Here is a 22714-nt window from a genome sequence, read left to right as displayed (position 1 = left end):
GTAAGGAGACTCAGAAAAAAGTGAGCACACTGAACATAAGGGGCACTGAAAGGAAAGGTGGCTCTCTATGTTAGGGACATTACAATCTTTCCTGGGGTGGAGAGTATTTTTGGCAGCGTTACTTGGCAGGCATTGGGGCTGGAGTAAGGCTGTTGTTATGGCTCTGGTAGTTACCCATTTTTTTACTGTCTATGACGAATGGGTAGTTTTGGCATAGGTTAACGCCCACGATTGGCGGATCTTCCTGTTTGCGCACCACTTTAGTTGCGCTTCAGTTCTGAGAGAGCGACATTAGGAAGGATTTGTCCTGTCTGTTCTAGAGACGCATGGTGAAGCAGAGCATGCGTTTCTAGTATAGGAGCTGTACTTCCTTTTTCAGCAGTGCTAAACGGATTGTCTTGAGCTGATTAAAAGGGAAATTGTCTGATCTTCAGTCAGGTAGGAGCACCTCAGCGGAGTTGCTGAGGTGCAGAGGTGTACCATTTTACTTAAATGTAGTTTAAGTTGAACGGTTTGCAGTAAAAAAGGAACCGTTTTGAATTTAAAGAGACAGTAACGGTTTTTCTATTTTATATTTGCAGATACATTTAAATTTTTTATTTGCTATTTGACCAATTGTGAACAAGCATGGACCAAGGGGACTTGCAAGATGTCACTTGTTCCTTATGTTTTGGCGCCAATGTGGAACCACCAATCCCTTTCTGTCCCTTATGTATTGAGAGGACTTTGAATTATAGGGAAAAGAGTCGTCCAAAAGCCTAATGAGGGTCAACATATGCCGCAGCCTTCTCCCCAAGCTTCTGCTATAGTCCCCTCTGGGGTTACTTTAAAAGACATAGCTTCTCTCATGTCTTCTACTATTTCTGATGCTTTGTTTGCTTTTCCAATATTGCAGGGCAAACGTAAGAGGAAAGCCAGACATTCAGTAAGCGAGGTTTCTGACGCAATTGTTGCAATTTCGGAGGTATCCTCCCAAAGGCTGAAGAGGAGGTTACTGCCGTAGCATCTGAAGGGAACATTTCAGATTCAGAGAGTTTATTACCTCTGACGGACTCGGAGGTGGTAACTTTTAGGTTTAAACTAGAACACCTTCATCTGTTACTCAGGGAGGTTTTAGTTACCTTGGACGACCGTGACTCCACAGTTGTGGATGTCCCTAAGAAGTCTAGTAAATTGAACAGATAATTTGAGGTTCCTTCTTACACTGACGCATTTCCAGTTCCTCAACGAGCTTCTGAGATCATTGCTAAGAAGTGGGAGAGACCGGGTATACCCTTTTCTCCCTCTCCTATTTTTTAGAAGATGTTTCTCATAGCCGACTCTATCAAAGAGGCTTGGAAAACAGTACCTAAGGTGGAAGGGGCCGTTTCCACCTTAGCTAAGAGAACTACTATTCCCATAGAGGATAGTTGTGCCTTCAAAGATCCTATAGCTAAAATGTTAGAGGGTTTACTCAAGAAGATATATGTACACCAGGGTCTGCAATGATGGCAACCAGCTGTGTGCATTGCCACCGTCACTAGTGCGGCGGCGTATTGGTTTGATGCTCTGTCTGAGGCCCTCAGGACAGAAACTTCTTTGGATGAAATCCAAGATAGGATAAAGGCTCTTAAACTAGCTAATGCCTTTATTATGGACGCTTCCCTTCAAGTTATCAAACTAAGGTTTCGAGTTTCTCTATTCTTGGTCCCAGAGCCTTATGGTTAAAGCCTTGGTCTGCGGATGTGTCATCTAAGTCTAAGCTTCTAGTGATTCCTTACAAGGGGAAGACCTTGTTTGGACCTGGCCTGACGGAAATTATCTCTGATATCATGGGAGGTAAGGGTCATCTTCTCCCTCAAGATAAGAGAAACAAACAAAAAGGATGACAGAGTAATTTTCGTTCCTTTCGAAATTTCAAGGGAAATTCTTCATCTTCCTCCTCCTAAGCAAGAACAATCTAAGACAGCATAGAGACCAAACCAGTCTTGGAATAAGGGAAAACAATCCAAGAAGCCTGCTATTGAATCCAAGATAGCATGAAAGGCATGCCCCCAATCCGGGACCGGATCTGGTAGAGGGCAGACTTTCCTTCTTCGCTCAGGCTTCGGTTTGGGATGTTCAGGATCCCTGGGCAATAGAAATAGTGTCTCAGGGATACAAATTGGAGTTCAAAAGTTTTCCTCCCAGAGGCAGATATCTACTTTCAAGATTATCTGCAGACCTGACAAAGAGCGTTCTTACACTGTGTAGGAGACCTCTCCGCCCTGGGAGTGATTTTTTCCGTTCCAGTACAGGAACAGGGTCTGGGGTTTTATTCCAATCTGTTTGTGTTTCCCAAAAAGGAGGGAACCTTCAGACCAATTTTAGACCTCAAGAGTCTAAACAAATTTCTCAGGGTACCGTCCTTCAAGATGGAAACTATTCGTTCCATTCTTCCCTTGATCCAAGAGGGACAATTTATGACAACAGTGGATTAAAGGACGCGTACCTACATGTTCCCATTCACAGGGATCATCACAAGTTTCTAAGGTTTACATTTCTGGACAGACACTTCCAGTTTGCGGCCCTTCCTTTCGGTCTTGCCACAGCTCCCAGAATTTTCACAAAGGTTCTGGGATCTCTGTTGGCGGTGCTTCGATCACGGGGCGCACCTGTAGGCGGTTCAGGACTAGGTGGTCAGAACATCAGCGCAATATGAAGAACTATAGATGATATAGTGTCTCTAGACACTGTAATAACATTCATAATGGTGATACTAACTGTTTTTCAGTCACACCCATTGAGCATATACCTAAATCTCATCTTTACAATCCGTTTCTTTAGACTCAGGGAGAGTGAGACTTATTGGATCCATGTACTTAAAAGTTTGCATCCTGCTGGTCTAAACCTATGTGTTGATTTGGCCGCTTTTCACTAGCCTTGTTCTAGTGTCGCCCTCTGTATCTGACCCTGCGGAACAGTATTGTGAAACTGACATAATGGATTGTTTATTAACTCATTAGATGAAACGTTTTGATGCTCATTTGCTGTTTGTACCGATTTAATTGTTTAGTTTTGTATTTGGATTTTATCTGCTGAAGATTTTGATATATGCTCTTTGGGGTTTTATATATTTTTATATATTTAATTTTTATTGTGGTCAATTAACAAGTCAATGTTAGTCCTCTAATTATATCATATATGTGGGGTCAAATTCACACGGACCTCTAACAATATCAGATTCTGTTCTTATTCTGTTGATGATTTGAAAAGGGTTTTTATGTTATTAATAGAGCCTATAATTATAACATTATATTTCGATCATGTTGAATCTTTCTTATTATGTGTTTGGTCTGACACACTACATGTATATACATATCAACAAGTGCTATATGTAGGTTGTTATTAACCATTATATTGCTTATTCATTATATTGCATATATCTGCATCTATTTTAATGTGTGTTGTACAGAGTTCTCCTATTTCCGATACCATCACTGACCGGCTCCTGTTAAGCCGTGATTGGGCTAAATATCATGCATGTGACTATCTACTGATATCGGAATATACGTTGTATTACTGGTGCTCAATGTTTTTAATGTTATCTACTATTTGAGTTATGGAATCTTATTTTAAATATTATTATTGAGGTTTTATACCTTTTTAATATACCCCTCCCATCGCAGTCTATTTTTGGCCATAGGCCCTTTTTTTCATTTATCAACCTATGTCTATTTGACTTGTCTGATGGGCGGATTGTGCATCATCTGGAGGGTGTGTGAGCTAAGCCTGGACTGTGATTGGCTTAGAGCAGTTTTAAGTAGAGCAAGTTTTTAATTGTTAGTTACAGCCTGATGAAACGTCCTGTATAGTTGAGAAACGCGTTGCTGTGTTAAACCAGTTAAACCACTGTATTTAAACTTTTATATTCTGGTCTCAATAAATTGTTGACTTTTTTTTTTAAATGTTTTTTATTGAGGTAGCATTAAACATTGTTGCATTTACATTGTGTGGACATGTTACATCACATCTTATTTATAGACAATATTACATATTATGACCGTTAATGATGACATGACCAAAAGTGGGTACTTTAACCTCCTCTTTTTTTTTTTTTTTTTTTTGAAAACAGTTAGAAAAAGAAAAGAAATGTAGAGAGACAAAGTTTATGGCTATTCGATAAAGCGCAGTACCTAATTTAAGTAGCTTGTTCACACTTACATCCAAGATATGTATCCCATGTCGTACTTCATTTATTGTATTTGCTATATATGTACTCATCCCAAATAAAAAGCATCTTATGAAAGAAGTCTTGTTTCATTATTTTCATATAGTGGAATTCCTCAAGCTGTAGGGTTTTATGTATAGTGTCCACCCATAGAGCTATAGAGGGGATTTGTTCTTGCTTCCAATGTTGTGCAATTAGTACTTTGGCACTATTAGAGATGATTTGAAATAAAGCTAGGCGTGTTGCAGGTAATTGTTTGGGAGGTTTATTTAAAAGCCACAGTATAGGGTCTAATGGGATGTTTGATCCTAGTATCTTTTCTGTATGTGTTACTACATCTCTCCAAAAGGGGGTGATTTTGCTACAACTCCACCAAATATGTCCCATGTTCCCGACCTCTTTTTTGCATCGCCAGCATAAGTCAGATCTTTGTGGGTATAATATCTTTAAGCGTGCAGGGGTGTAATACCAGCGGTGCAAAATTTTAAAATTGATTTCTAATATTTTGGCCGATGTAGAAGCTCTCATGGTTCTTTTAAATATTTTACATAAATCTCTAGGGGGTATATTAATTTTAAGTTCCTTTTCCCAACTTTTCATATAGTGATATTCTGTGCCTATCGGGACCTGTTGCAGTATGTTGTAAATTATAGATAGGGTGTGTCTAGTAGGGGATTCTGAAATGCATAATTTTTCAAAGTTTGTTGGGGAACGTGTCAAATTATTTTTTCCTTTATGACATTGGAGAAATGAGTGAGCTTGCAAGTAGAAGTACCAATTACGAAAAACATGTAGGTTATTTTCTATGAGCTTCGATCTGGATTGCAATGACCCAGCCTCAGTGATGATATAAAAGGGTAAATTACTTAGCCTATCTAAAGGATTTAGTTTATTCATTTCTAGACCTGGAAGGAATTCTGGGTTCCCTAGAAGTGGTGTTAGGGGTGAGGGTTTGGAGGAAAGTAATGGGTACACAGTCATCAGTCTATCCCACATTTTATAAGTTTCTACGATTATATAGTTGTCCATTAGCTTTGTCCTTCTTTCAGATTGCTCTGTCCAACACAAGGAGCCTAAATGATGATGGCAGCCTATTTGGTGTTCTATCTTAACCCATATTTTGTTTTTATAATTAGTGTGCCAATCTACTATTCTTTGAAGGAATATCGCCTGTCTATACTTTACCAAGTCTGGTACACCCAATCCCCCCGATATTTTGGGAAGGCACATTAATGTTTTGTTAATTCGTGGATGCTTTCTATCCCATATATAATCATTAATGATTTTTTGTAGGGAAGGTATGTAGGATGGAGGGAGGGGTATTGGAACGGTTTGAAAAAGATACAATAGTCTAGGTAAAACGTTCATGGTTATAGTCCCCATTCTCCCCAGCCAGTTAAGACGCTTAGATCTCCACGAGCTTAGATCAGCTATTATATTTTTCTTGAGGATATCATAATTAAGAGTAATTAAGTCTGAGTGATGTCGTGTCAACATTATCCCCAAATATTTAATAGCATTGGTTTGCCATTTAAATGGACAGATTTTTAGTGTTTGGAGAAGTTCTGTCTGACTTAAGTTAAGGTTCATGATTTCTGACTTTGAGAAATTAATTAGAAAGTTAGATATATGTCTAAAATCATCAAACTCTCTCATTAATTCTGGGATTGACATGCTTGGGTTAGTGAGTGTGAGGAGAATATCGTCCGCGAAAAGAGATAGTTTATATACGTCTGATTGGAGAGAAATACCTCTAATAGCATTATTTTCCCGGATTTTTATGGCTAAAATTTCAATGGCACATGCAAATAATAGGGGCGACAGGGGGCACCCCTGTCTTGTTCCATTTTTAATATAGAAAGAGTCGGAGAGAGTACCGTTTACTAGGATACGGGCGCTTGGATTATTATACAGAGCAAATATCTTTCCCAAGACACCTTCTCCAAAACCAAAACGCTCTAGAGAATGATATAAGAACGTCCAATCTACGCGATCGAACGCTTTTTCTGCGTCTGTGGAGATCAAAACCGATTGAGTGTTGGTATTTAAAGTGTGTTGTATTAGGTGCAAGGTGCGGATTGTGTTGTCTTTTGCTTCTCTATTCATAATAAAGCCTACTTGGTCCCCGTGTATAAGATGAGGTAAGAGCGGGCATATTCTATTAGCCAAGACTTTAGCAAATATTTTCGAATCTGTATTTAAAAGGGAGATTGGTCTGAAGTTTATAACCTGATCAGGAGATTTCCCTGGTTTGGGAAGTAAAACTATTGTGGCCTCCAATGATTGTTTTAAAAAGGGGTTATTTTTATCTATTCCGTTATAGAGGTTACATAAGTGGGGAGTCAATAGGGAGTGATATTTTTTATAATAGAGATTAGTAAATCCGTCCGGGCCAGGAGCTTTACCGTTAGGTAAGTGATTTATAACATTGGTTATTTCCTCAATTTGGATTGGTCGATCTAAGTGTTCTTGCTGTTCTTTTGACAATGAAGGGATCCCAATGCCATCCAAATATGTTACTATTTTATGTTTGAGAGATTTATCATGTGTAGATGCTATGGGGTCAGATTCAGTAAGATTATATAGTCCTTCAAAGTAGTCCCGAAACGCTTTTGCTATAGCTTTTGTACCTAAACAAGGGGAACCTTTTGCGTTTTTAATGGACATGACAAAAGTCTTGTTAATTCGTCTACGTAATTTTCTCGCCAGAAACCTACCACTCTTATTATCGCTATCGAAATAAATTTGTTTAAGTTGAAGGGCTTTACGTTTATAGATATGCAACAATTGTGCATTCATATCTTGTCTTTTAGATTGTAATTCTCCAAGAATGAGATTATCCTCAGGGTTTTGTTTATGTCGGGATTCCAGAATAGTTATTTGATTTAATGTTTCTTCTAATCTAGCTCTTTTTTGTTTGTTCAGCATGCTTTGGAGGCTAATACATTCACCCCGTATTACGCTTTTGTGAGCTTCCCAGGATATTCTATTGTCTATGAGAGGGGAGATATTGATTTCAAAGTATTCCTTTATAGATTTCCCCAGCTTCTCAGTTATCAGAGAATCATCTAGTAGTGAAGGATCAAACTTCCAATTGAAGTGTTTATTTGGAATGTCAGGCCATTTTAAGTCACAGCTCACGTAAGAGTGGTCAGACCACGTACAGGTTAGAATTTTACTCTGTCTGACAAATGAAAAACTAGTGACATCCATAAGTATGTAGTCTATCCTGGAGAACAGTTTATGTGGGGCTGAGTAGAAAGTGTAATCTTTTATTAAAGGGTTGAGAGTCCTCCACACGTCATGTACCGCTATGTCTCGTAAGCATTGTTTAATTGTATTTATTCTTTTTAAGGGGATAGAGGTTGACTGGGTGGAGCAATCTATGGATGGGTCAAGTGGTACGTTAAAGTCACCTCCAATTATTAAAGAGCCTTTCGTAATATCGAGGAGTGTATTAGATATGTTTTTGATATAACGGTGCTGGTTAATGTTTGGGGCATATATACATACCAATGTCACAATCTTTCCATATAATGTGCCTATCACTGCTAAAAATCTACCTTCTTTGTCTTTGTGGGTTGCAATCTCCTGAAATGGAACATTGTGTTTTATCAGTATCCCTACTCCATTAGTTTTAGATAGGTTGGACGAGTAAAAACTTTGACCGAACTTAAATTTAAATGTTTGAGGTTCCCTACCCCTTTTGAAGTGAGTTTCTTGTAACATCACAATGTCACTTTTTGTTTGTTTAAAGTCATGAAGGGCAGAATTTCTCTTCATAGGGGAATTAAGGCCTTTACAGTTAATAGATATTACCTTAATCTGATTACTTTGTTTGTTTGTCATGTTGAGTTATGAGTAAGTGGGAGTGTGTTATTTTGTAGGCAAAGAGTAGTGTGTCGTGGATGAGTGTGATCATTTATGCAGGCAATTACGCTCTCTCGAACAGCCATCAACAGAAGAAGAAAGAAAAGAAAGTAATACGTAAACAGAGAAGAGAGGAAAATGAGCATAGGTAAATGGAGTGGGAAAGGGGTGTTGTACCGGAGACTTCCAATTAAGAGGTAATAAGAGGATTGAGGATATATTTCAAATAAATATTATTATAAGCCTCCAAACTATTAGATACCTTAGAGATGGGAAAAACAATTACATTTAAACAACATTTCACTCAACAAAGGGTCAACTTAGTTTTTGCTTTTCAAACAGTCAAAGAATATAACTTCTCTAATAGTAAAAAACTTTCACAAGGTATAGACAATGCAGCGCAGCCGAGATAGGCTAGAATAAACTAGGCTGTCCTCACATGAGTTATTTAAGTGGTAACAGAATTGTCTCTAGTCTTTTCCATAACTTCCTATAACCACTTGTGTTTTGATTGTCTAGACCTTTACCATAGACAACATAAAGTATTATTGAAATAAACCTGCAAAAAAAAAAGGCATTTAACAATCCTAAAAAATAAATAACAAACATGGAACACAAATAATGTAGCACAGCTAAAAAAAAAAGAGAAAAAAAAAAAAAACTTAAAGGATACTTGCTGCCCTTTCGGGGAGCTATTAAGTGATTTCTATTACATCTCCAGACTCTCCAGAGTTTCAGGTAACAGTTTCAGAGTTCAAATCTAATTGGGTTATCTTCTGTTTGAAGTTTCTCTTTCGACGTTGAACTGTAGCCCACTCTGGGCGCCTTTCTTTCCAACGAGAAGATCCGCCCTGTGACTCCATTGAGTTGTTTTGTTCTGTGGGAATAGGGAATGTCAGATTGAGACCTTTAGAAAAAGAGTCCAAGTCATTCAGACCTCTATATATCCATGTTTTGCCATCCAAGAACACAATTAGACCAAATGGGTATCCCCAACGATATCTTATGTTGTTTTTCTGCAGCACAGATGTGATAAATTTAGAGTCTTTTCTTTTCTGTAACGTGAGGGGGCTCAAGTCCAAATATGCTTGTAATTCATGATCCTGAAATTTGAAGTTGGGGTTGTCCCTGAAATGCTGCCAGATAGTATCTTTATCTTTGAAATTAAGGAATTTCATAATAACGTCACGAGGTGGTGCTTGACTTGGGGGTTTCGCTCTTAGAGCTCGATGAGCCCTCTCTATTGGAATTGTTATTGCAGGTTCTGGTGACCCTGAGAGAGAGTGGAACAGAAGTTGCAGATAGTCTTCTAAATCTCCTGATTCTATCGTTTCAGGGATCCCTCTAATTCTCAAATTATTCCTGCGGCCTCTATTGTCCAGGTCTTCAATTTTGTCATTCAAATCCTGTATCAGGGAGGATTGTTGTTCTTGGTGTTCAGTGATATCTTTGATGTCTTTCATTGTTTCATCTTGCATAGTTTCTAGAGCTTCGACCCTGTAACCTATGTCTGTTATATCCTTTCGAAGTTCAGAGATCTCCGTTTTGATCAGGTGTTTCAAAGAATCTATATCTGTTTTAGATGGGAGTTCGCACATTTTAGATAGGATTTGTGATAACTGGTCTTGCTGTACTTCCGCCATAGGATTTGCTGGTGCTGTTATTTTGTCAGGTAGTTTTGTATTTGAGGGCTCCTGCCCCGGGCTCTCCCTTTCTTGGGATTGGAAAAACGTTGAGACTGATACAGGAGTAGTATTATGAGGTTTAAGGGACTTTTCAGGCTTTGTTTGTCTCCTTGATGTCATTTTTGTGTTTATAAGAGATTAAAACAATTAGAAGTTGTAATTCCCTTTTTGAGGCACTAGATGGGGCTCTTGCTATGATAATGAGGCTTTGCAAGCAGATGCTAGGCTGCGTGGTAGAAGTAGCACTATTATGTGTTCAAAACATTATGCTGTTTTTATTTTGTCTCCTATTTATTATTGCATTAAAGTTCCCCTCAGGATTTCAGATGTGTCAGGGCCATTTATTTCAGAGTAAAAAATAAAATAGATATGCAAGGCGATGTTTACATTATCTTCTGTATTCCTACTCCACTTTTTAATTAGCTACATCAAGCAGATCCATAACAACTGTGAAATTGTTAAAAGATAATTATCCCCACAATACAGTTGCTTAACTTATTAAAGTATTCACTTCATGTTTTGGTCAATGCAGGTCAGTGTAGAGGATTGGTTTATTGTAGCATATTATCCCCTAGACACTAGAAATATCATGTGCAGCTGCGCAGTGCACGATGTGTGCTACAATTGTAATTAATAAAGGCTTGCCCTATTCTGACTATATATCTATGGTCGGATCTTATATATTTAGAGGCATAGGTGTGAGGTGCATTTGACTGTGATTTGACTGCACCTGATGCTGGTTTTAGCTGCGGCGTTCCGGCTGCCTCATGATGCGGGCTATTAAAGATGGCGGCGGCAGGTCAGTTTGTGCAGCTTGCGCGCCGGATTCCTCCTTAAATAAAGCGATCAGAGACCTTATAGATCGCTTGATGTTAGCCGCTGCAGTCCTTGAGCTTTCCCCCACCGGCTGTAGGCATTTATATAGTCCTCCGCTACTACTTATGCTGATTTGGAGCTCCGGTCTCACGGAGCTAACTCACAGAGCGGCCATGTCCCGGCGTGGCCAAACTCCGCCCCAAATTGTTGACTTTTTATTAGTACCTGCTCTACGTACTTTGCATTTTTACCCTGCTCGCAGTGAACTGTCATTTAGCTTTCCGTGTCTGCAGCACTGAGATTGGCTATCACTTGGACCGCTCCCACAGTGACGTCTGCTCCTGTGTGACTGCCGATTGGCTACTGGAACCCACGTGGAGTATCCTAGGCATTCGCCTGTCGGACGACTTGAGGTCCCGTCTTGCGTTGTGAGGCACACTGTTGTGCCGCTCTCTATGTGAGTACCCTCCCGGTTGGAGTTTGTGATTGCTTCTGTTCTTCTTGTGCAGACGTTACTGTTCTATGAGGCGCCCCTTTTTTCTCTGTTGTCACAGGTTTTGATCACGGGGCATTGCAGTGGTGCCCTATCTGGACGACATTCTAGTCCAGGCGCCATCCTTTCAACTAGCAAGATCCCACACGGACTTGGTGTTGGCCTTCCTACGACGAGTTCCTTAGTCCCAAATACAAGGATAACTTTCTTAGGAACCATAATAGACTCCCTGTCTATGAAGATTTTTCTGACAGAAGTCAGGAAATCAAAGTTTATCGATACTTGCCGAGTCCTTCAGTCCACTCCTCGGCCGTCAGTGGCTCAGTGCATGGAGTTAATCGGGCTGATGGTGGCGGCAATGGACATCATCCCGTTTGCTCAGTTCCATCTCAAACCTCTGCAGTTAAACATGCTCAGGCAATGGAAAGGAGATTATGTGGACTTGTCTCCTCGATTACTGCTGGGGCAAGAGATTAGGGATTCTCTCCAATGGTTTTGTCTCTGGAGCATCTCTCCCAGGGAACCTGCTTTCGCAGACCATCTTGGGTGATTGTGACAACAGACGCCAGCCTTCTAGGGTGGGGAGCAGTCTGGGGCTCTCTAAAGGCTCAGGGAGTTTGGACTTGGTCGGAGTCTGTTCTTCCTATAAACATTCTGGAACTGAGAGTGATTTTCAATGCTATTCTGGCCTGACCCCAGTTAGCCACGGTCCGGTTTATCTGGTTCCAGTCGGACAACATAACTTCTGTAGCTTACATCAATCATCAGGGAGGAACGAGGAGTTCCTTAGCGATGACTGAAGTAACCAAAATAATCCAGTGGGCGGAAACCCACTCTTGCTGTCTGTCGGCGATCCACATCCCAGGGGTGGACAATTGGGAGGCGGATTTCTTATGCAGGCAGACTTTTCATCCGGGAGAGTGGGAACTCCATCCGGAAGTGTTCTCCAGCTTTATTCTCAAGTGGGGTCAGCCGGAATTGGATCTCATGGCATCCCGACAGAATGCCAAACTCCAGAGATACGGGTCGAGTTCCAGGTACCCACAGGTGGAACTGATAGATGCTCTGGCGGTCCCTTGGACCTTCAGTCTAGCATACCTATTTCCTCCGTTTGCTCTTCTTTCTTGGGTAATTGCTTGAATCAATCAGGAGATGGCCTTGTGATCCTCATAGCACTGGCCTGGCCTCGCAGGATTTGGTATGCAGATCTGGTGGAGATGGCATCTCTGCCACCTTGGAGACTTCCGTTGAGGAAGGACCTTCTGATTCAGGGGCCCTTTCCTCACCCAAATCTAGTTTCTCTGAAGCTGACTGCTTGGAGATTGAACGCTTAATTTTATCCAAGCGGGGCTTTTCTGACTCAGTCATAGAGACCATGATTCAGGCTCGTAAGCCTGTAACTAGAAGAATTTAACACAAAATTTGGTGTAAATATCTCTATTGGTGTGAATCCAAGGGCTACTCGTGGAGTAGAGTTAGGATTCCTAGAATTGTGTCCTTTCTTCAAGAGGGTTTGGAGAAGAGATTATCATCAAGTTCGCCTTAAGGGTCAAATCTCGGCTTTATCCATTTTGTTACACAAACGTCTGGCGGATGTCCCATATGTACAAGCTTTTTGTTAGGCCTTGGTCAGGATCAGGCCTGTATTCAAACCAGTTACTCCTCCATGGAGTCTTAATTTAGTTCTCAAAGTTCTTCAAGGGGCTCCGTTTGAGCCCATGCATTCTTTAGATATTAAGTTGTCTTGGAAAGTTTTATTTCTTGTTGCTATTTCTTCCGCTCAGAGAGTGTCAGAGCTCTCGGCATTACAGTATGAGTCTCCTTATCTTATTTTCCATTCAGATAAGGTAGTTTGACGTACCAAATTAGGATTCCTTCCTAAAGTGGTTTCTGATCGGAACATTAATCAGGAGATTGTTGTTCCTTCCTTATGTCCTTATCCTTCTTCTCAGTAGGAACGACTTCTGCACAGTTTGGACGTGGTCCGGGCTTTAAAGTTTTACCTGCAGGCGACTAAGGACTTTCGTCAGTCGTCTTCCTTGTTTGTGATTTTCTCTGGAAAACGTAAGGGACAGAAAGCTACGGCAACATCTTTCTTTTTGGCTGAAGAGTATCGTATGTTTTGCTTATGAGACTGCTGGACAGCAGCATCCTGAGAGAGTTACGGCTCATTCCAGAAGGGCTGTTGCTTCCTCAGGGGCATTCAAAAATGAATCTTCTGTGGAACAGATTTGCAAGGCTGCAACTTGGTCCTCTCTTCACACTTTTTCAAAATTCTACAAATTTGACATTTTTGCCACGGCTGAGGCCGCTTTTGGGAGAAAGGTTCTTTAAGCAGTGGTGCCTTACGTTTAGGTTCCCTGTCTTGTCCCTCCCATATCATCTGTGTACTCTAGTTTGGGTATTGAATCCCATTAGTAATTAAGATGATCCGTCGACTCATCATGTCATAAAAAAGAAAAGAAAATTTATGCTCACCTGATAAATGTATTTCTTTTTTGACACGATGAGTCCACGGCCCGCCCTGTTCTTGTAAGTCAGGGTGTTGGTTATTTTAAACTTCAGACACCTCTGCACCTTGTTTTTTTCCTTTCTTTCCTTAACTTTGGTCGAATGACTGGAGTGGGAGGGAAGGGAGGAGCTATTTAACAGCTTTGCTGTGGTGCTCTTTGCCGCCCCCTGCTGACCAGGAGGTCAATATCCCATTAGTAATTAAGATGATCCGTGGACTCATCGTGTCAAAAAATAAATAAATTTATCAGGTAAGCATACATTTTCTTTTTATAATTACTTAAATGTTAAAAAACTGTTATTCCGATGGATGGGCTTGATGAGGTGATACCAGTTTCCCAATCTCTGGTTTTATGTAACTTAGCAGTGGTCTTACATCGCCATATTAAGAGATCTGGAGTAGATGTATTTGTCTGGAGCACAGTTTTCTTCTTGGCCTCATAAGAATTGCTTGAGAATAGAGGTTGCTACTGTACCAATTAAATCAACTTTATAGAAAGAATTATCTTCTTACCAAAGTGTTATGTAGTGCATCACCAGATTATTTCTGACGACAGAAGAACCTTAGATGGTTGACTGTGTACAAAGCTACTCAGTCAAATACAACTGGTCTTTGCTGTGTTTCCTGCTACTACACAATGATGCTAAACTGTGCAGTTAATGTTAATAAATGTTAATGTACTGAACTGGTAAAACAAAGAATGCAAGCCTAAAGTACAAGTGTCTGCAATTTATTATAGTGAGAAAAAGTGTAAGTTGCTGATAAACCTGAATTATCATAGAAATCAAATCCTTGACAAAGTCTTGGCAAAGAGTAGTAAAACTTCAGATTCAAAGTGAGAAAGTTGTTTTGCTTTGCGCAACTAGGATAAAGAATAACACATTATGATGATACTTGGAGGGTCCATTAGCATCCTCTTCCACTCTTTTCCTACTAGCACCCCCTATGGCAGCCACTGGTCTAATGTATCAGTTTCAGCTATGTCTGAAAGATCAAAGGTCAACTTACAGAATACCCCATGATATATATGGAATGGAATGGCTTTGTCCTCATTGCAGACTTGAAACATTGTTTTTACATTTGTATTTTGGTAGTACTATTGAGACTTGGCTACTTGCCCCACTTGAAAGGTGTGCTGTTATCCTACTTTTATATTGCACAGGTACAACATAGCCAGGGAACTTAACCTGCTCCCCTCATGACACAATGTTTGTCTCCATATCATATCCCTAACAGTTCTACAAGCATAGGGAAGCCTCTGACCCTTTTAAGCTTCTGGCAGCTTTAAGTTTTTTTATTTGAGTACTTCTAAGAATTATGTGTATGGCCCTTTAAGAGAACTGGCAATAGCTTAGTGCATGATGCAGTTCAGTAGTGCAGGCTCCGGTTAGGCTGGGGAACACATTTTAACAGTGTTTATAGCATTATTATGCTTGGTGCACTATTTTTCATTCACAAACAGCCAAAACTGTTTTTTTTTTTCCATTATAAAAAGACGCCAGCTTTGCTCCTGGCTGTAGCCAAGTATTTGTAAAATCCGCTGCAATGCAAACTTTGATGAATGAAAGTGCCCCTGTTTTTAATAGTATTTTTAAAAGCCGGGCACTATTTCATCAAAGTTTACATTCACTTTTAGTCTGTGCAAGAATCTGCTGTTTGTAGGAAGTGAGTTAGCTGGGGAACCTGGCAACCTCAGTTTGCACAAAGACACCATTTGTTTGGTGTCATAAATTATGTGATTACAATTCCTTTTGGGTTCATGGGAGAGTACGCTATGTGGTGCTCCACTTGTATTTCTCAGTGAAAGCGCATCTTCAGTTTTGTCCTATGGTGCAGAATATTTGTAGAGAGGTGGCCAGTGGTTTGGAATTTTTAATACTACAGCACGAGGACAAAAGGTATACATCATACCTGTTATAAACATTGTACCCGATATTCACATCATATCTGAAAAGAATTACATAGAATGTGTTATAGTCCTCCCCCCCCCCCCCATGTCAATAAGTTAGGTCACTCATGGACCAAATGAGAAGATCTTGTCTGAGTCCTGGGGTTAATATGAAGCTGGAAAGAAAACTCAATATGCATTGAAATAAAATAAGAAAAAGGAAAAACTTAGATATGCAACTTACATGTTATGTAGCATGCTAAATGGAAACCACAACTAAATTTGACCATGTTCATATTACAACTTCCTGCTTAGACCTAAGGCTTTTGAATGAATTGGATGTGTTATGTCTGGTGGTATGATAAGTAAAGTCACTGTACGCTACAGTGACAAAGTGTCTCATAAAAAGGGTTAGACATATTGGTAGAGTCCTGGGGGCATAACTGGAAGTACATAATAGATAGAAACTATTTCATAACCTAGTTTCTGTATGTTAGGTCATTAGTGATTATTAGGTATGCAAAGTTTATCTTAACTATTCTCCTTGCAGCCCCAACCGCTGGCCACCAGAGAGATAGCTGTCACACTAAGCCTATCTAATAGCTTGCTAGAGATACATTAGAAACCTAGTTTGCTGTGTAAACATAATGAAATGTGAAGTGATGGGCATGCCCCCATGTTTATAACTGTATTACAACAATAGTATATGGAACAATAACAGAAAAACACATCCTGCTAGTAAATAAAGGTTCAACTAAACATTTATATTTGAACAAGCTAATATGTATGAAACCTATTAAAGAAAAAACAATTATTGTCCAAGTCCCCATAATATAAAGAAAACTATGAATTTAGGGTTTTAATGTGTATTTAGCCCCCTGACTTGACTTGTAGTGGAGGGTAATACGCTCTTTGTAACAGTTTCTTAGAATATGCTATGGAGAGACAGGATCGCAAGGCAGATTCATGTAGTGTTCTTAAGATTAGAATTGTCTTGTCTTGGATAGAGTACCTCAGCTCGGCCGTAGGTGTCCTTTCGGTCATCGTGAGTTGCTATGATCCTGGATGGTATGTGCATCAGATTTCCAGCTGCAGTCCGGCGAGAGCCACCCATAAACTCCCAGACAGCTGCAGCTTGTACCAAATATTCTTCCATCCATAGAGGTGTATCTTGTACATCCTACAGTGTTTTATTCTGTTGTGCCGTGTCTAATATGGTAAGTAACTTTGGCGGTATTGCAAGAGAGCCCTCTGACTCCTCCAGTGGTTTCTCGTTGTGAAATAGGTCATGCGATAAAATAGAGGCTGTCTCCGTATGTTGAGGCCTTTTTTGTATGCGGTCTGATGCATCAATTTGAGCATTCGGCAGTTTGCCTGTAGTTGTAGTAGTTTCTTGGGCAGCATAGTATTTGCTCATCAGATAGTCTAACGGGGCATTATATATCAACTTCTGGCATAGTGCCTCAAATTTGTGCCAGTGATTGTTAATATCTGCTTGAAATTTTATGTCTTCTGTGGCAGCCATTTTAGGATCCGTGTGATGGCGTCGTTACTTGGCAATTTTCTTTGTTTGATCTTAGGCTTCTACTTTACTATTACAGGACCTCTATTTTATGAACAAAGTTGGGATGGTCTTTGCAGGATTGCTAGCTTTAGATGTATCTAAGTACCTTGGGTCACCAAAGGGGGGTAGCGCCGCCTATAATAGGCCGCCGCCCTAGGCCTCTGATGTCTGCTTCATGGGCTCCGGTTTAAAAAACACAGCTTATTTTAAGATTTTTTTTACTGTCCTTACGTAGTATGGTGCTTTAGAGGGTTGATAAGGTGATGTTTGCTGTGATGCTACTCCTTAAAACGGCGGTTTAGTGGAGTCTCAGCAGGAACTCTTAGCGATTCGACCGCATTGGATCACTGTGCAGACACGCCCCGCATCATCATTTTTTTTAAGGTTGACATTTATATGGCAGCTGTCAAATTGTCTCTGAGAAAAATTTTGTTGGAGGTAAAGTGATGCTTAGCCACTTGACAGTCAACAATAGCTAGATGTTTTCAAATGGACTGGCCTTAAGCGTAAAAACTCCACTAAAAGCCACACAGCTCTACTAATGAAATGGCATAGACCCGCATCTATTTTCAAAGATATTATAAAATATTTGTGTCAGGAATAATTAGTTGATCAGTAAGGTTTGGATATGTCCAGATCCTCCAAGAAAAATTTGCAACATCTAGGAGAGCCTAACTGATTTCTTCCTATTAGAGGCAGGTTGAGATTTCTTTAGGAAACATGGCTTTCAAATGTTATCAGATCCCATCCATCCAGATCATTCAAGATCTTCAAGATTTACAGTCAAACATTTGCAATGCAAGAGATTGTATGTTAATACTGGTTTGATGGTTACAGCTCTACACTATACATGTTTTTTTTTTCATTCCAGTTTCACAAGAGACAGTAGAACCTTTGTTTGGGGGGTTCTCAACCCAAGATTTTATATATATATATATATATATATATATATATATATATATATATATATATATATATATATATATATATATATATATATAAGAAACAAAGGAGAGTTCAGGATACAGTTAGTTGTTAGCTCGAGTCATTTGTCAAAACAAAACAGATTGATGGTAAATGAGGCAGCCTGTGTAACGCTGTAAGCGCTATAGCAAACGGTAATCGATTGTGGAAGGAGGGGTAATACTTGCTCTCACCAAATGTCCGCCTGTTGGTACCGCCACCGCCGCACCCCAGGAAGACCGGTCAAGCTGCTTCCTCCACACCTTCTATGAACTTTGCTTCTGAGAACCAGGCTCAGACTTCAGCACACAGATTCAGGCTTCAACCACAAGACACGCAGGAGACGTCCGTGACGTGTATCAATCTGCTCCTGCAATCCAGAGGGTGCTCCAGTGTAAGGTAAAGGGAACCAAAAAGGCTGAGAAACCGCCTTGCTTTCCACTGCTTTGCTTAATTGACAGGCTTACTCATGAAGGGAAATTCAATTGTAGAAATAAAGGAGCGAGTAGCCAAACGTTATAAAATTAAAAGTTCCAAATTTTAATGGTCAAATCTTAAAAGCATTAACAGGATTCAATAGAAATGTCTGACATGTTTCGGCCAGTGGCCTTAATCTTAGACAGTGATTCTATACAAAAAAACGCCAATATTTAAAAGCAGTACTTGAACCCTATTGGTTGCTTAAGAAATAGTAATCAATCAGTAACAACTGTGATGTTATACATAGTTATAGGGGGCACAAACTGAAACTGTTTGAAACTATATATATAGCACTGTTAAATCTTCAAGTGGTAGTTAGTGAAGCACAGGTACTTCCAAGTGTAGAGATTCCTACAGCCAAAATTAACTATAATTATCAAAAACACCAGATGGTGGGTTGAGTAAGGTAACCAGGAGACCACTCTGCCAGTAATTTTTTGTGGAAATTAGAGCATCATTTTGTGCTATAAATACCTGACTGTTGTGTCTGGATTCAGTCTGACATTATGAAGGTTTTGCTCTGTCATCTTGGAGGATTTATAACTATAAGACTGCATGAAAAAAGGTGTCTGACAACATCAGCTGAGCAGATTTCACCTAAAAAAAACATTCTCTTACTATTATGTTCCAGATATTCAGTATTGTGAAGCAGATGTCCTAAGCAATAAGATTGTTTATTGGGTTTATTCACTTAGATGTTTATTTTGGAAATTTCAGCATTGAGCAAGTCCAGCAATAGATAATCTGGCTAAAAGCATATGCAAATAACGCAAGGTAGCATAAGTGTGGAATAAAGCATTTGCAGCAAGAAATAAGTGATCCTTTATATGTCCACAGTAGCTTCTGGTCTTGACCTGGCACAACAACTAAATTACTTGGTTACAGGATCATTGATTGTGAAGAATAATGGACTTATCTTACAAGGTCTGGTTGGATAAATGAGTTAATTGTGATATTTACTGAGCACTGCTAGTTAACTACAACGGTTAAGAATATAGAATGAATATCCCAATTTACCATTATCTAATTTGATCCCTAGTTTATTACTCCTAGCTTGGATGTTTACAAACTGAAGCTGACACTATTGTGCCTCATATCACTATGATGTAATGCATAATACTTATCATTGTTCTTTTCTTGTTCATAGGGTTTTCTGAATCTGAAGTGGTCACGCTTTGCTCGTGTGGTCCTGACACGAACTATTGCCATCACTCCCACACTGCTAGTGGCCATTTTTCAGGATGTTGAACGTCTTACAGGGATGAATGATTTCCTCAACGTGCTTCAGAGTTTGCAGGTGGGATGTTGTATTTCATCTTGATGTCTACAATACATAAACGGAAAGAGATACATGTTAGCTAGTTATCCATTATAAGATTTGTCATATGATTTTCCCATTGACAGTGTGTTTCCCTCTGAGTTTAAAACACATATTTCAATCTAGTAGAATATAATAAAACTTCAGTATAGTAAAAGCCAGCATGTACACAGTTGTTTGCTTATCAGCAAGTAGAATAGAGATTTTCATTGTGCGAGTAAAGTGTCTCAATCTCTTAAGTGCTCCAAAACATGAAGTACAAATGAAGGTGATGAAGTATCGCTGCGTTTGGTAAATTATTCACTGTGTTTGGGGAACACAATTTATATGTTTTTATTTCTTTTCATTTCTAGCTTCCTTTTGCTCTGATACCGATTCTAACATTCACCAGTCTTCCGTCTGTGATGAGTGAATTTGCAAATGGCTTGTAAGTAGTCAAAAACATGCTAGAGCATCATAATATTCATATAAATTGCATTACAAGTCTCATTTGCTTAAAATGTGTTTTTAAAGGGGCATTAAACATAAACTTAAATCACCACAAAACATTTAGTTTGCCATAATAAAAATATTTACAGTTTATTACGTATTCAGACGGCTTTTGTGTCTGACTGGCTACAGCAAAGGAGACCAGGAACAAAAATCCTACTTGGCTTATCAATGTACCTGTACATTTTGTTAGCAAAAAGACCATTTTAAGTTCTATTAATGCTAATGTATGAAGATTTTATTTGCAATAAAATGCTTAACGTCTGATCTATAAATTTACTTTACAGGGCTTTTAATGAAAGTGCAGTTTACTTTATATAGGGATAGACTGTAAGTAAATGCAGCAGTGTAAAAGATCTTCATCGACAATAAAGGTTTTTAAAGCACTAGCAAAAGTGTAGGGTTTTTACACTTCACAGAAGTCCAGGGAATTTACCCTCTGAAAACCATCTAAAAGGGACAGTAAAGTCAAAATTAAACCTTCATGATTTAGACAGAGCAGGCAGTTTTAAACTTCTGTTCTCAAATTTGCTTAGTTCTCTTTGTATCTTTTATTGAAAAGTAAAACTAAGTAGGCTCATAAGAGCTCAGGAGTGTGCACGTGTCTTTACTACTCTATGGCAACAGTGTTTGAGACATTGTATAACAAAGCTAGTAATAATGTTGCAAAACACTGCTGCCATGGAATACTAAAGACACGTGTACACTCCTGAGCTCTTATGAGCCTACTTAGTTTTACTTTTCAATAAAAGATACAAAGAGAACTAAGCAAATTTGAGAACAGAAGTAAATTGGAAAGTTGTTTAACATTGTATGACTTAATTTTTTATGTTTGCTGTGATCTGTGAGAGGCTGTATGTATAATGAACTCACCAATGTGCGCTGCATGTAGATGAGACAAACATACTGCAGTATGCTTAGACATGAAGGCTGAATTTCAATAGCAGATTAGTGCATTTCAGATTTGTGTGAGAACATTTGTGCAATATACACGTGTTTGTGGCTAGAACTCTTGCTGTGCACACGATCTGCTGAGTATATTGTGGTAGGTTGTGTTATCATTCCTGTCTCACACATGTTAGAACTGGGTTGGTCAAGTACAAAGCTTACTAGAATATGCATAGTGGGTTACAGGCATGTTACAAGTTATTGTAAAAAGTATTCCTAAACTTTTGCTCTACTGTTACAGAGGCTGGAAGATCGCCGGAAGCGTCCTTATACTTATCGTTTGCGCCATAAACATGTACTTTGTGGTAGTATACGTTTCTGCTCTAGGACATTTGGCACTTTATATTGGAGCCGGGATTTTATCAGTTGTCTACTTATGTTTTGTATCATACTTGGTACGTATGAAATATCCTTTCTGTATGTATAACCTGTGGTACGGTGCTAATGTTCCCACTGACGTTTATATCATCCTGATGATGACCATGTTGTTACTACCTGTACTATATATTCATATTGGAAATGATTTATTTTAAGGCAGAATAATGTGCAGGGAGAGTATCTTGCTTTTCATTAGAGAACACAAGAAGAGAAAAAACATCCCCAAACCACCTTTAAATTATATTAAATACTCCACCATTTTTCAAAAACATATTAAAGGGACATTAAACTGCTTTGCACAACTACAAAAGAATAGTAGCTACCCACTATGTTATTGCTCTGCATCCTGTTCCTGCAGCTCTTAACAAATCAGTTCTTCTATTTTAATATCTTAAAGGGACATTATACACTAGATTTTTCTTTGCATAAATGTTTTGATGATGAGCCATTTATATAGCCCATACAGGTTGTTTTTTTTAAAAAAAAGTATAGTTTTGCTTATTTTTAAATAACATTGAGCCAATTTTTAGACTCCTAACCAAGCCCCAAAGTTTTAGAAGTAGACTGTTGTCTACCTACTCCAGCTTGCTCCTGTGTGTGTAAAGAGTATTTTCATATGCAGAGGAAGGGGGAGTGTCTGCTCTTTTGCTATAAAGCCACTTTCAGTGGGTGTTCCAGCTAAACATTTCAACAGAGCTAAACCGGGAGCTTCTAAGTAAGTTTTTAACAGTTTTATACTGGATTTTTATGTCTGTATCTGTACATATTCTTTATAGTAGTGTCTAGTACATGCAGTTATATGCAAATTGGTGTATACTGTCCCTTTAAAGGTGTCAGATGAAGCTCCTCCTGTTCATACTGGTATGCGTCGCATAACGACCGTTCGGTCAACGACCAACTGCATATACGCCCGCGGTCAATAGAGATCAGAAATCTTGATCGCACAGCTGGATGTAGCAAATGTAGTACCGGTAACGCTTTTAATGTGCAGCAAAGTATAGTAGAATGGCCCCTAAATAAAAATAAAAATAAAGGTCTTCTGATGACAGCAGCAAGAGGCAAAGAAAGAGAGTATAGATTGGGAAGTATAACAAAAGGTAATTAAATCCTTAAGAATAAGA

General features: G+C 39.2%; 1 protein-coding gene across 3 annotated transcripts in view; it reads left to right on the top strand.

The window, feature by feature from the left end:
- Window positions 1-22714, top strand: part of SLC11A2 (solute carrier family 11 member 2) — a 192752-nt gene that overhangs the window by 143990 nt on the left and 26048 nt on the right. For all 3 annotated transcript variants that reach the window (XM_053708216.1, XM_053708217.1, XM_053708218.1), the window contains exons 13-15: window positions 19608-19757; window positions 20132-20205; window positions 21457-21610. In XM_053708216.1, coding sequence (XP_053564191.1) covers window positions 19608-19757; window positions 20132-20205; window positions 21457-21610 — 378 coding nt within the window. The remainder of the gene's footprint in view (window positions 1-19607; window positions 19758-20131; window positions 20206-21456; window positions 21611-22714) is intronic.

Source organism: Bombina bombina, chromosome 3 (genome assembly GCF_027579735.1).
Source record: "Bombina bombina isolate aBomBom1 chromosome 3, aBomBom1.pri, whole genome shotgun sequence".
Taxonomy (NCBI): Eukaryota; Metazoa; Chordata; class Amphibia; order Anura; family Bombinatoridae; genus Bombina; species Bombina bombina.
Note: the sequence above shows the minus strand (reverse complement) of the source record. Positions and strands in the feature narration are given on the sequence as shown.